A 13,662-nucleotide genomic window follows, 5' to 3' on the forward strand; every position below is an offset into this window, starting at 1 on the left:
AAGTAAAGATAGATCAAACCAATATTTGAGTCATTCTGTTATGCTTGTGATTAAGAATGGACTGATTAGTCCCTAATTGCAGGCCTATCCTCAACATTTCAGGCTAGGATGCTGTTTTTATTGTAGCAACAGGAATCTCTGGCTTAGGGAAAAAATGATGATCCTAATTAATACATAATTCAGGTTTACATAAAAATTCTGTCATTTAATAGGGACTGGCAGAGACATGGTTTTCAATATATACCAACTCATTGGCCCTTCTTCTCTGGCATTTCAGGACAAAAACTGATTGAATAATTCATTCAATCAACAAATATTTACAGAATGCTGCTTAAATGTTAGATACTATGCTAGGCATCAAGAAGAAAAGATCCTAACTCAAGAAGGTGAAGAAAAGAGGGAAGACAAAAACCATGCATACCTTTACTCCCTTCTCTGCCCTTTCTGTTTTTATTCCATCCCCTTTCATTTTTCCCTCTATCTCCTTCTACATATCTCAGCTACATATTACGTCATTGGCACACAAAAGGGGTCATTTTGAAACCAAATCTGTACAACACCTCCAGCTTCCAAGTGAGGATTCTCTATTTCCTAAGGTCTTTGGGTGAAAGGTTTATAACTCCCCAGGCTAAGTCTTCCCCTTACTATATGAAGCACTGTATCTCCCAAGGTCATGCAGTAACTGAAAATGCCATAACCACCTCCTCTTTGAGTGGCCATTGTTTTCTAACTAATGATGCCTCAGACTCCTTTGTTATTCCAAACTATAGTGGGGATATCCAATGGCTAAACCACCCTCACCTCATAACAGCACCTAGATCCTAATCAATCCCAGTATATCTTAATCCCAATTTACAAACAGCTATCCATTCAGAATGAATCCCTGCTTCCTTAAACCTTCCTCAGAATCAATCCTCTATGGAAGAACCCAAACCTTAAAAAAAATTCTTCCCACTTGTCCAGCACAGTCTATGTTTGTTCTGGGAGATGAGTCCCATGACTTGTGCCTGGTAGTTTTAACTTTACCAAGCAAAATTCAGTAATGTTTTAAGGAGATAAAAACCAAGTGTGGGTCATTCATGGACTACTCCCTTTCAGGCTATTCTCTGACACTTTCTATTCCTTCACCTACTGTCCTGTAAAATCAAAATTAATATTTATGTTCCTAAACTCTAGGCACTGCAAATTCTTAATAAGAAAAAAAATAGATTATAATGGGCTATCTTATTGAGGTAAGGATGTTAGCTTTTATATTTGAAAAGAATACATGTTATTTTGGGGGTAGGGAGAAGACCGGAACAGGTGGGACCAAGAAAAAAAATATCAGAAAAATTCTACTATCAAAATTACTGTTGTTAAAGAACAAAATTCAATTGATTATATTTGAATGTCTAATTGGCTTTATTAAGTGATTACTGAATCAGGCAGCATCCAGTCTAGCAACTAGAATGGTGCTCTACAAAATGGAATGGGCTATACAAAATGGAAGATTTTCATAGGAAGAGGAATGGGGCAAAGGAGCTATTAACAAAAGAAAAGTAAGGATTGTTTTGCAGCCGAGACATCTTTGTGGGAGGGAGAAAATGAGAAGGGGTATCACGCAGATAGTCTCTTTTTTTCTGTGGAAGGCGAGGTGGAAGAGGTCCCCAGTGACAGATAACAAAGGGAAGGATGTCTAAGCTGCTGTGCAGACTTGATCAGTAACGAAGAGAACACAATGCATTCCTAACCAAGGCCTTTGTGGGACTAGCCAAGTATACTTTCCAACAGTTCCCATTAAAAAGATAAATGGTTATAGAAGGCAGTGCCTGTTCTTTCTAAAACCTGATAAAATTATAAAAATAATTGCTTCCAGATCCCTTCTAATGAGGACCTTACCTTATCTGTATATTCTGTCCACCTGATGTAAAACTGTTAATACTTGAAAAGTAACTAAAACTGCTGATGCATAGCTATATTTTTCTTTGTCTTCCTGCCCATATAAGCATCTCCTCACTTATCCTAAAGTTGGAGCACTGTTGGAAGGCCTCTTATATATCTGCTCTCAGGTAATGTGCTCAGATGGGCTCAAATAAACCTCTTCTCTTAAATCTACAAAAGTTCAAGTCTTATTTTCCTTGAAATGCCTGACCAGAACATTCCAAACTGATTGATTAGATTACATTTCTGGGATATGTCGAGGCTGTAATTAAATCAAGTATGAAGTATAGGGAGTAGGCGAACAAGGAGGGGGTGGGTGTAGAGGGAGGGAAGTGAAGCTGTTAAACCCTGAAAAATAAGACGAAAGCTTCTAATTCTTAGCTATATCCTCAGAGGTGATGAACACCAGTTTAAGACGAGAACAGAGAATGGTGGCGGCGAAGGAAACGGCCGTTTGGGGCCTCAGACCTGGTACTTGGGCCCAGTCAGACCAGGGCTGTCTTCAGTAAAAATTTTAAAATGCCACTGGATGTGCACTGCCCAGTATGATAGCTACTAGCTACTTGTGGTTCTTAAGCACTTGAAATGTGGCTAGTCTGAGTAAGTGTAACATCCAGATCAGATATTAAAGACTTATGGCGAAATGATAACGTTAGACATATTGGGTTAAATAAAACATTGCAAAAATAATCTTACCTGTGTCTATTGTCTTTATAAGGCTACTGGAATATTTAAAATGACATCTAGGGCTGGCATATTTCTCTTGGACGGCAATGCATTAAAGGGTTTTAAGCTTAGGTGGCAGGACATGATATGATCAAATTTGGGTTTTGAAAAAAATATAACTTCTATGTGGACAATCGATTAGAAGGAATCAATAGACGAAGCTCGAGATCTCGCGAGATCAGCATCTCACAGGAACCTGGGACCCAAAGAGTTGTTAGTGCGCATGTGCCGCGCGGTGGCTGCTGGGAAGCGCTGGAAACAGGAAGAAAACATTGACGGATTGGCTTTCTTTCTGGCCAGTGGTCTTGGGGTCGGCTGCGACAGGACTGGGTGAAGAATTATTTTGAGAACTTGGGCGGGGCTGGCTTGGGGTCGGTTCGGGGCGAGCGGGCGCGGAGGCGGGGGCGGGGTCGGGTACAAGGGCAGGGAGGTGAAGCTACAGAACCCCGGGAAATGGGCCGAAAGCTTCTTCTTCTTAAAATATATTCTCACGGGGATGATGAACAACAAATTGAAGAGGGAACAGGGAAATAGGACCGAGAATGAAGCTTTAGCCCTAAACCTCAGACCTGGTACTTGGGCCCAGTCAGACCAGGACTGTGCCTTAAATGGTTTTTAGAGTAAAAATTATAAGGTGTCATTGGAGCTGCACTGCCTAGTGTAATAGCTATGAGCTGCTTGTGGCTCTGAAATGTAGCTAGTCTGAATAAGTGTAATATTTTTTATGGGAAAGAGAACTTTTCCTTGCAGATACTATGATTTTAAAGACAGTTTATTTTTTTCTTGTGGCAAAATGATATGTTGGATATATTGGGTTAAATAAAGTATTGCAAAAGTAATTTTACTTGTTTCTGTACTCATGGCGACTGGAATATTTAAAATAACATCTAGGTCTTTCGTATTTAATGAGTAGGAAAAAGTAACACTAAGATGGTAGCATTGGAAACAGTGGTAGATGAATGATATTCAGAAGGTGAAAATAATTCTTAATAATGAAAGGGGCATAGCAGGAACACTTAAGTAAAGGGAAGGATAGTGGTGTTTTTCATTAAGAGAGGAGACTGTAAGGAAACTAGATTTCATAGAGAATGTCATGAATTTGAATTAAGATTTGTTGAGTGTAGGTGTCTCAGATCTCTAAGTGGAGATGCTGTGAAGTAAGCAATTGGAATATACCTATTTGAAGCTCAGATAAAAGGTCTGGAGTAGAGAAATAAATTGGAGAGCTAATGGTGGCCTCTGAAGCCATGGAAATAGATGAGCTTGTCCACTAGTGGAGTTCAGAGTAAAGAAAGAGGCTCTAGGACTGAGCCTTACAGAATCCAAAAATAAGGCAGAAATGAGAAAACCTGCAAAGGAAACAGGAGGAGCAGCAAGAGGGGCACAAGATAAACCAGAAGAGTGTAGTGTCCCATAAGCCAAGGGAAAAGAATAAAAGCGAGAACAGCACTAAAAAAATGCCCAATGTGTGTAGTGCATTGATCACTGATAACTTAGTGGTAACTCTTCAGAGTGGTAAGGGATGGAAGCTAAATTAGAGTGTTTGAGGAGGGAAGTGGAAGATGAGGAAATAGAGGCAATAAATATAGATAACTTAAGGCATTCACAGTCTTTAGGGGAACAGAGATTGGACCCTATTTACTCATTAGTGTGGTAGAAAAGTTTGACATATACAGACAGGAATTCAGGAATGTATATGAGAGAGTCTTATGAAATTTTAAATACATGTGTGTATTTCTCTGCATTTGTAAATTAGAGTTGAGGAAGTAACTACAACACTAGAGACTTTTTTTATGGGAAAGAGAACTTTTCCTTACAGATACTATGAAAGAATAAGAACATATGAAGCATAACCCACAGTATGTGTTATTAGGATGTGCTTTTGATAATTTCACTGGTGAACTAGTGAAGGCCTAGTTTGTACTAATATAAATTTCTTCCTTTTTGTAGAGGAGGCCAGATCACCATGTCGGCTGCAGCTGTGGATGCAGTTAATGCTGCCCCCCTATCGGGGTCCAAAGAAATGAGTCTGGAGGAACCAAAGAAGATGACCAGGGAGGACTGGAGAAAGAAGAAGGAGCTAGAAGAACAGCGAAAACTGGGTAATGCTCCTGCAGAAGTTGATGAAGAAGGAAAGTAAGTACTTTAATTTTTTGCATAATCTGTTCATTCAAAATTCAAATTTATGTCTACTTAATCAGTTCCTCATTTGACAGGAAGCTATCTTTACCGTTTACATCATGTTTGTTTTTATTATTTTTATCAATCTCTTATGTGTAAGGTTTAGTAATCAAATAATATTAAAGGACTTATAATTAACAGCTGTAGTCCCTTCTAGTCCTTCCTACTCTCTGTCTCTTTCTAGGAAAGTGACTACTTTTAAATCTATTTTTGAGTGTTTCTGGCTGAAACCTCACATCTCTGGATAATATAATTAAACCATTATTTTAATCAACTCTAAGACATTATTAGTGTACCTCTTGCGCTGTTACAAGATTTATCTCATTAACATACATCCTAATCTTCTTTCATCTCCCCTCCTCCTTCGGTTGTAACACTTTTCTTTAGTTTCTTTGTTGGAAATTTTTTCACTCTGATTTAAATTATTTTTAATTGTTTTTATTATATTAATTACATCAAGAATATTCTCCCTCACTCCCCCCCACTACAATATCTCTATCAGATTGTGTATAGGCTTCCTTTAGTCATTGTAATACCAGTTATTTTCAAACTTTATTCTTAAAATTTTTTATTTTATTTTAATTCAGAGACATCAACCCTCATATTCCTCAGTATATTTCTTCAGTGCCATGGTATATTGATCCTTCAAAAAGACCTACTTTAAAGCACCAGAGACCACAACCAGAAAAACAAAGGCAGTACAGCTCATCTGGAGAATGGTACAAGAGGGGTGTAAAAGAGGTATGTAGGCAACCTGTATATACCTATGTGGAAGTGGAAATTTTATTTTAAGAACTTAATATAAGAACCATTAATACAATATTGTATAAAGTATAAACATCACATAACCTTTTATCTGGTAAAAATTCATAATACATATCACGTTAGCTTCTGTATTTCATAAATTTTATATTGCTGAAGTCCTTAAACATTTCTTATTTATAAGAGTGTAGAGACCCTAACTGGTTATCTTCTTAATGAATAAATCATTTCACTAAACAATATAATAAGAGCCAACACTACTTCTAACTCATTCAGATAAATAAAACTTTTTCTTTATATCCATTAATAGAATTCCATAACTACTAAGTACCGCAAAGGAGCATGTGAAAATTGTGGGGCCATGACACACAAAAAGAAAGACTGCTTTGAGGTAAGTTCATCTTTGAAAACGTTGGAAACTGTCATTAGAAAGTCTTTCTTTCTTCTGCATCAGAGAACTTAATTCTGTTTTTCTAAAATTACCTGTACTTAGGTACAAGTTAAATAAAAATCAGAGAGAAATTAGTTCAGCATCATCAAATTTTTCTGCTGGAAGATTAACTGATAATTTTATTGAATAGACCATAAAGTCCCATGGTATGTTCTTGCCTGCTCTCTAAAGATTATATGAAATTTTCCTCTGGGCAGCAGGTACCTAAAAAAAGATTTCGTCTTATTCTGTTTTCCAGAGACCTAGGCGAGTTGGAGCAAAATTTACAGGAACTAATATTGCTCCAGATGAACATGTCCAGCCTCAGCTGATGTTTGACTATGATGGAAAGAGGGATAGGTGGAATGGCTACAATCCAGAAGAACACATGAAAATTGTAGAAGAATATGCCAAAGTTGATCTGGTGAGCAAAATTTCCTGCTTTCCTACTATCCTTAAAAAATATACAGTTTGCTCTATCTATAACTTAGCAATTCTGTTTTTTGAGTCTTCTAGAAGTTTAAAAATGGTGGCATTTTTAACCTAGCAGTAGTAGTAAGCCTAATTGAATAGTGAAAATAAATAGTGTGATTAGTCCTATTTAGCAGCATTTTTTTAAATTTTATTCTCATATTGTCCTTTACTCCCTGACTTAGGTTGCATAAAATACTGGAAGCATGAGAACAGATTAGTGTCCAAAGCTTTTGGTTCTTTGATGTTATAAACTCACAGTTCCCAGACTGTGTCTTGTCGATGGGTCTGTTTTACAGTTGTCGCCAAGCACTTGAGGGTAGTAGGAGGGGACTGGGATGACTTGTTTCAGAAAATGGAATTTTATCTTAATTCTACCTCAACATTTTTCTGTTACGATTTTACTTGCTCTTATTCCTTAAAAACTATAGTCATGGTGCTTTTTTTCCCTAAAGGGGAGTTAACATTTAAAAATCATAGGATTCTACATCATCTGAATTTCATCTTTTCTTAAACAATGAACTGTGTGGTAATCCTGGCCTGCCTGGCAAGAGTCAGTCATCTGGCATCTGGTGGGAACTGCCCCTTTTGGACAGGGCTTACTCTCTGCAGTTTACGACCGGTGCTGTCTGGCTTAGTTTCCATTGACACCTGGTCCAAACGAGTTTGTAACTCCTGTTCTTTAGAGAGCCTTAGGTCTGGAGCTATAAGAAATCTCAGAGATGACCTCGTCCAGTGACTTTTTCTGAAAACAATAAACTTGCTTGTTTTAAATGTACTACAAAAATTAAATGTTCACTTCAGTGTTGTAAGTAAATTTCAAATGTTTCTTTTTTTGTTAGGCAAAGCGAACATTGAAAGCGCAGAAACTCCAAGAAGAATTAGCCTCGGGAAAATTAGTGGAACAGGCTGTAAGTAAGAAATAATCTATTAAAAAATCACAAATCTTAGACAAAAAAATGAAAACAAGAATTCATTTTATGTATCTTCTATTAGAAAGATTTTAGGGAGAGATGCTATTAAGGAAAAGTAAAAATGACACATACCATTCAGGGGAATATAAATTGGTGCAATCATTTTGAAAAGAATATTGCCATAAAATATTTATATTCCTTTTCTGGAATTAAATTAGTAAGTCCATCCATCCTAAAGAATTTTCTAGTATTAAAAAAAATCATTATGCACAAAGATATTCATTGTAGCACTTTTTTCAATAGTAAGAAATTGAAATAGCTTAAATGTGCAGGAATAGGGAATTGGTGAAGTAAACTATCCTGCTTCTACATGATAGAATGTTGCACAGCTCTTAAAGTGGCTTTTATCAAGACTTCGTAATTACACTGGATAACATATTTTAATAACACAGGACAAATATTATGACCAAAAAACAAGACATGAGAAATTTTCATTAACGTAGAATTAGTGAATTTTTCTATGTATTCTTTTTCTTTTAGTATTTTCCCATATAAACATGTAATAATTTTATAGTACGGCAAAGAAAATTTCATAGTAAAAAAGATGTATTGCAACCAATTTTTTTCCTTTTATTCTTATTAACTTCATAGTTAACATAAGTCGTGCTTATTAGTGTTGTAAAGTTTCTTTTTAACAAATTCATGGCACAAATAAATAGCAAACATTTGGATTTTAAATTTTTGAAAGAGACTCTTAGAAAATATGAATTACAAACAGAACTAAATAAGTACTAAGCAAGTAAGCAGTCACTGAGGCCATCTGTCAGGCAGGTTCATAGCACAAGGTAACAGATAGATGTTAAAATCCAGCTCTGCCACTGGCTAGCTTAGGTATGCCTAGAAAAATTAATTTGCTTTTCTGATTACCAGATTATCATTCCTAAAGTAGAGATAACACCAATCCTCCAGGAGGCTTAGCATACATTATTACATAGTAAACATTTGTTAACTAGTAGCTATTGTTGTAATTATTAATTATTACCAACTTTGCAAAAATAAAATTGGCCTATTTCTTTTGATCTAATATATTCTCTGTTTATTATAAACATAATACAATTTATTTCCCCAGTAAGCATCCTTAAATGTATATAGAAGGCTGATGTTTTTCACCTACTTGGATATTAAGATTAACTACTTATTGTAGAGCAGTCTCTACATAGATTTAGCTGTCTATATAGCAATATAAATGTCTTTTGTTGAATTAGCATCTTAGGAACTCCAATAATTTTTTTGAAAAAAACACATTTCTGATTTTGAAAGTAACATATTTGGTGAAAAACAATTTAGAAAATGATAAAGAGGAAAATAAATATCATTTATGTCAACTATTAACATTTTGAAGTAGGCCTTTCCTGAGCTCACTCTCCCTCTCCCCCTACACACATATATTTATATATGTGTATAATTATAATAACAGCATGTTTTTTACATGGGTTCCTCTACGTACTCATTTATCACTTACTCTTTCAAGTAAGCAGTGTATAGTACAATGACAACTTGTTTTATGTATCATTAAACCTATTTATTTTTGTGTAAATTTATATGGTTCAAAGCTTAAAACAGTTTAAAAAGATATGCAGTGAAAAGTCTTTCACCCCTGCCTCCATCTTCCCTACCTCTAAACCTCACTCCCCCGTAACCTTTCGTATTTTTCTCGTGGAGCCTTTCTGAGTTCTTATGTAAATACAAACAAATACATAATGTTATAACCACCTTTCCCTCGCCTTTTTTTTTTTTTTTTAACAAAAGAAAAAAGTAGCAAGTTATATGTATTTTTCTGCATCTTGGATAGAATCTCTCTTAATGGTTGTTCGGTATTCATTGAGTGCAGTAATTTATATAACCATTCATCTATTATTTACTTTTTTCCAACTTTTTAATATTATATGCAATACTGTAAATCATAATCTTATTCATGCCTCTTTATATAATTGACATATTTCCATTTGATAAATACCTAAAAGTGTAATTATTGATGCAGTAAACATGTAAGTTTAAAATTTTGATAACTTGTCACTTAGCTACCATTCAGAAAGGCTATACAAATTTATGCTGCCATCAATATGCTATATATATATTCACATACACGTTTCCATATCCCTCCACTAATGCTATAAGGTATTCTTTTTAATCTTTGAAGCCTTTTTAAATGGACATGATAAAATACTGACTACTTTGCTATAGATGTTTTGTGGAGTTAGAGAAAATCCTGACCAATTGCTGATGAAAAAGTGTTTCTCTGACAAGGATTTTAGACTGTCCTTAAATCATAATGTGTCACTTGAGCAGATTTTTTCATGATCTAAATTTTACAGAGGCTATTTTGGCTCTAAAGATACTTATTACATGATCCTGGTAACATTTTCTTCTTGGTCTTGATAGAAAACTATTGAGTTTTAATGAAAATGGTTTGTCTAAAATTAATACATTATGAAATGAATATCTATTTGGTTCATTGGTCATTTTAATCCTATTACCTTTGTGTGATTATAATCCTGTATCAGTAAAAATATTCTAGAAATTTTCTAGCTTCTAATAAAATTAACTTCACAATGATATACTTGTATTCAGAACTTATGTGCTCATTACAAGTGAGAAATAAGAGTATTTGCTTAGGTAGGTTTGTTACATTATCTTAACTATGTTTTTAAAGCGTTAAATAAGCATTAGATTTAATAGAATAAAATGACAAATTTTTTCCTTTCTGTCATGATGCAGAATTCTCCAAAACACCAGTGGGGAGAAGAGGAACCAAACTCTCAGATGGTAATAATATTTGCCCTATCTGGGTATACATTAAATTTTTCAATTTCTGATGGCTAATATATAATAATAAAATTATTTCCAGTTATATTAAATGATAATAATAGCCATAACACAAGTGAATATGTATATGATTAAAGGGGAATGAAAGGGAAAAAACTAGATGCTATTCTTTTTTTCTTACTATTTTTTCCGTCTCTGTCTTTCAGGAAAAAGACCATAATAGTGAAGATGAGGATGAAGATAAATATGCAGATGACATTGACATGCCTGGACAAAACTTCGACTCTAAGAGACGGATTACCGTTCGGAATCTGAGGATTCGAGAAGATATTGCAAAAGTAAGTCTGGCCAACTTAACATACACATTCAAAAATATTTGTCTTCCCAGCCTAAATTTCACCTATTTATCTGTTATCTGGGCAAGATATGGGTAATAAAATCTATCATTTCAAAATTAGGTATCATTCTGTTTTTTTCTCTTCATCTGTGTGCCAGAATGCATTCACACATTAAATTAATTGCAATCAATTCTGAAATTTTTTAGATGGAAGTAAATATTAATGCAGTCCTTAAACATTTTTCTATTCTAGTATTTGCGGAATTTAGATCCAAATTCTGCTTACTATGATCCCAAAACTAGAGCGATGAGAGAGAATCCCTATGCCAATGCAGGAAAGAATCCAGATGAGTGAGTATCAAGTTAAAAGTACAAATTTCAAAATCGGAGTGGGAGGCAGGGAATCTTTTAATTGTAAAACTAACTCTGAATTAAACATCTCTGATTGGGTCAGAATAAAATTGACTTTCCTTAAATCAATCTCTGAAACAATTTTTTTTCCATTTGTATTTACAGAGTGAGCTATGCTGGAGATAACTTTGTTAGATACACAGGTGATACCATTTCAATGGCTCAGACACAGTGTAAGTGCTCTATTGTGAAGGTATTTTATATCAGCTCATAAGAAATTCAAGAGCATTTTTAAAACATTAGAACAATAAATGTAGCTGACTGCTCATTAAGATATTTTTAATTCCCTTAGTGTTTGCCTGGGAAGCCTATGACAAGGGATCTGAAGTTCATCTGCAGGCCGATCCTACAAAACTAGAGCTGTTGTATAAGTCTTTCAAAGTCAAAAAAGAAGACTTCAAAGAACAGCAGAAAGAAAGCATCCTGGAAAAGGTAATTTTGACCAAAATGCTAAAGAAAAATGTATTTTATATTTGAAATACAATACACAATCCCTTTTAATCCATCAAAAATAGTCCTTTCTTTTCATTGACTTAATCCAGTAGCAAACAGTATCAGTATAACTGTATTCCTCAGCTTTTGCAGTGAAACAGATCACTCCAAAACTTAGTAACTTAAAACATTTCTTTTTTCTCCTGATTCTGTATGTCAGCTGGATCTCCTGGTCTGGAGCTGCTCATCTGTGGCTGAGTGATCTAGGATGGCCTCACTGGTCTCTAACAGTTAGCAGGCTACTTGTCCTAACGGGGCCTCATTTGGAACAGCTCATGTCTGCCCCTTCTGGACTCTCATCCTCTACTAGGCTAGCCCAGATTCTTTAAGGCATTCTCAGGATACCAGACCCTAGTAACAAAAAGTATGCCTCAGTATGCATGAGTGCTTTCCAGGCCTTTCCTTGGGTCACATTTGCCAGTTTCTAATAGGCCAGAACAGGTAATGTGGCCAAGTCCAGAATCAAGGAATGGAGAAACAGACTCTGTCTCTTCAGGGGAGGAGCAGCAAAGTCATGTGGCAAATGGGCATGTGTACAAGGATAAAAGGAATGTATGGCCATTTTGTAATCTACCACATTCAACAGATAAATAGCAACTGAGACATTTTTTATTTGCCTGTGAAAATTTGGTGGCTTTTTTTTTCACTCTTTTTGTATAACAAGGCCTGTAAAGAATGTTCCTTTAATCTTTCTGATTGGAAATAAGCCCTTAAGTAGAGATTTGAATGCAAATCTTTATTGTAAAATGTATTTAATAACGTTCAATGTCCTTTTAGTATGGTGGCCAGGAACATTTGGATGCCCCTCCAGCTGAATTGCTTTTAGCTCAGACGGAGGACTATGTGGAGTATTCAAGACATGGGACAGTCATTAAAGGACAAGAGCGGGCTGTCGCCTGCTCTAAGTATGAGGAGGACGTGAAGATCCACAATCACACGGTATGTGTTAAACCAAAACCATTTTGTGTCCTTGTTAGCATTTTGCTCTGGATTGTATTTTATACTACAGTGTCATTATTGAATCACTGCTGTGCTTTTCTTTTTCTTACATTTCAAGTTTGTTTTATGAAATTTTTCCAAAAACAGGAAAAATGCGAAAGAGTACTATTATGTTCACCTTATACCACCTAGATTCAAAATTTTTTTATATGTTCTCATATATGCTTTGTTTAGGTATGTGTGCACACATACATGTTCTGAGATCTATGTGTTTGTTTTTACTGTATATTTACATATTTGAAACATTTGGAAATTACAGATGTCATAACATTTCACCCATAAAGTGTACATATCATATATCTCCTAAAATTAAGGATATTCTCTTTTGTGATTACATTACCATACCATGGTAAGTATGTACATACCATGCTTCATATGACATTAACTCCTTAATGTTATATTCTCTCAAGTCCTTAATTACATTTTCCAAAATAAACCCCAAAATGGGTTTTTTTTTTTTGCGGGGGTGGGGGGGCGGAGTTTGTTTGTTTTTTTAAGTCAGAATCCAGTTGAAGTTTATTTTGATTATTATTTGGTTGTTATATCTCTTTTTTTTCTAGACTATATCTCTCCTATTTTATGACTGTGACTATTTAACAAATTAGGCCAGTTTTCTTGTAAACTGTCTCATATTCTATGGTAGATGGGTTTCTAGTGATATAACTAATTTCTCTGTCCTTTGCATTTCTTATAAACAGGAAATCAAATTTAAAGGGTCTAAAGCCTTAATTTGTTAAATATTTTAACAAGAACACTTCATAGGTGATGCAGAATACTTCATATTTCATCACATCGTAAAGCATATAATAAAGCATGTCCCTTGCTGTATTATTGAAGTACCCAAACTACAGTTGTCTCTCTAAGGGGTCAAAACCTTAACTACCTGTAGGAGTTTGTCTGATAAACATATATGATTGAAGTCAACAAGGCAAATTGTACAAACCAGAGAACACAAACCCTGTTTAATAAGGGCATTCACTGTTCAGCAACACCCAGTTCTTTCCAAGTGGGAGTTTCCTAGTCCTTAATTTTTAAAGAGAAGTCACATCGCCTAAATTTTTTAATACATTTTAGGAATACGTTATAAGACCATTGTAACTATAATGCTTGCTTCTTACACTTGAGGTCAGGCTAGCCTTTACCTGTTAACTAGCCCTGGAATCCCCACAATTTTCCTTTCAAATTGCCCTTAA

The 13,662-nt window shown here is 35.0% G+C and overlaps 2 protein-coding genes across 3 annotated transcripts in view; one reads left to right on the forward strand and one right to left on the reverse strand.

The window, feature by feature from the left end:
• Positions 1 to 2,822, reverse strand: part of PTTG1 (pituitary tumor-transforming 1) — a 15,168-nt gene extending 12,346 nt beyond the window's left edge. The window contains exon 1 of one of the 2 annotated variants that reach the window (XM_023528607.1): positions 2,617 to 2,822. The gene's annotated coding sequence lies outside the window, so the exon portion shown is untranslated. The remainder of the gene's footprint in view (positions 1 to 2,616) is intronic. The other variant, XM_023528605.1, reaches the window with a different exon arrangement.
• Positions 2,823 to 2,856: 34 nt separating this feature from the next.
• The window catches only part of SLU7 (SLU7 homolog, splicing factor), a 15,224-nt gene continuing 4,418 nt past the window's right edge, over positions 2,857 to 13,662 (forward strand). Inside the window, exons 1-12 of the mRNA XM_011356710.2 lie at positions 2,857 to 2,976; positions 4,597 to 4,782; positions 5,415 to 5,568; positions 5,900 to 5,980; positions 6,279 to 6,443; positions 7,333 to 7,401; positions 10,183 to 10,230; positions 10,437 to 10,568; positions 10,821 to 10,918; positions 11,084 to 11,151; positions 11,271 to 11,410; positions 12,248 to 12,409. Of these exons, the coding sequence (XP_011355012.2) occupies positions 2,870 to 2,976; positions 4,597 to 4,782; positions 5,415 to 5,568; positions 5,900 to 5,980; positions 6,279 to 6,443; positions 7,333 to 7,401; positions 10,183 to 10,230; positions 10,437 to 10,568; positions 10,821 to 10,918; positions 11,084 to 11,151; positions 11,271 to 11,410; positions 12,248 to 12,409 (1,410 nt within the window). The 5' untranslated portion in view covers positions 2,857 to 2,869. The remainder of the gene's footprint in view (positions 2,977 to 4,596; positions 4,783 to 5,414; positions 5,569 to 5,899; positions 5,981 to 6,278; positions 6,444 to 7,332; positions 7,402 to 10,182; positions 10,231 to 10,436; positions 10,569 to 10,820; positions 10,919 to 11,083; positions 11,152 to 11,270; positions 11,411 to 12,247; positions 12,410 to 13,662) is intronic.

This window comes from Pteropus vampyrus, unplaced genomic scaffold, assembly GCF_000151845.1.
Source record: "Pteropus vampyrus isolate Shadow unplaced genomic scaffold, Pvam_2.0 Scaffold30, whole genome shotgun sequence".
Lineage (NCBI taxonomy): Eukaryota > Metazoa > Chordata > Mammalia > Chiroptera > Pteropodidae > Pteropus > Pteropus vampyrus.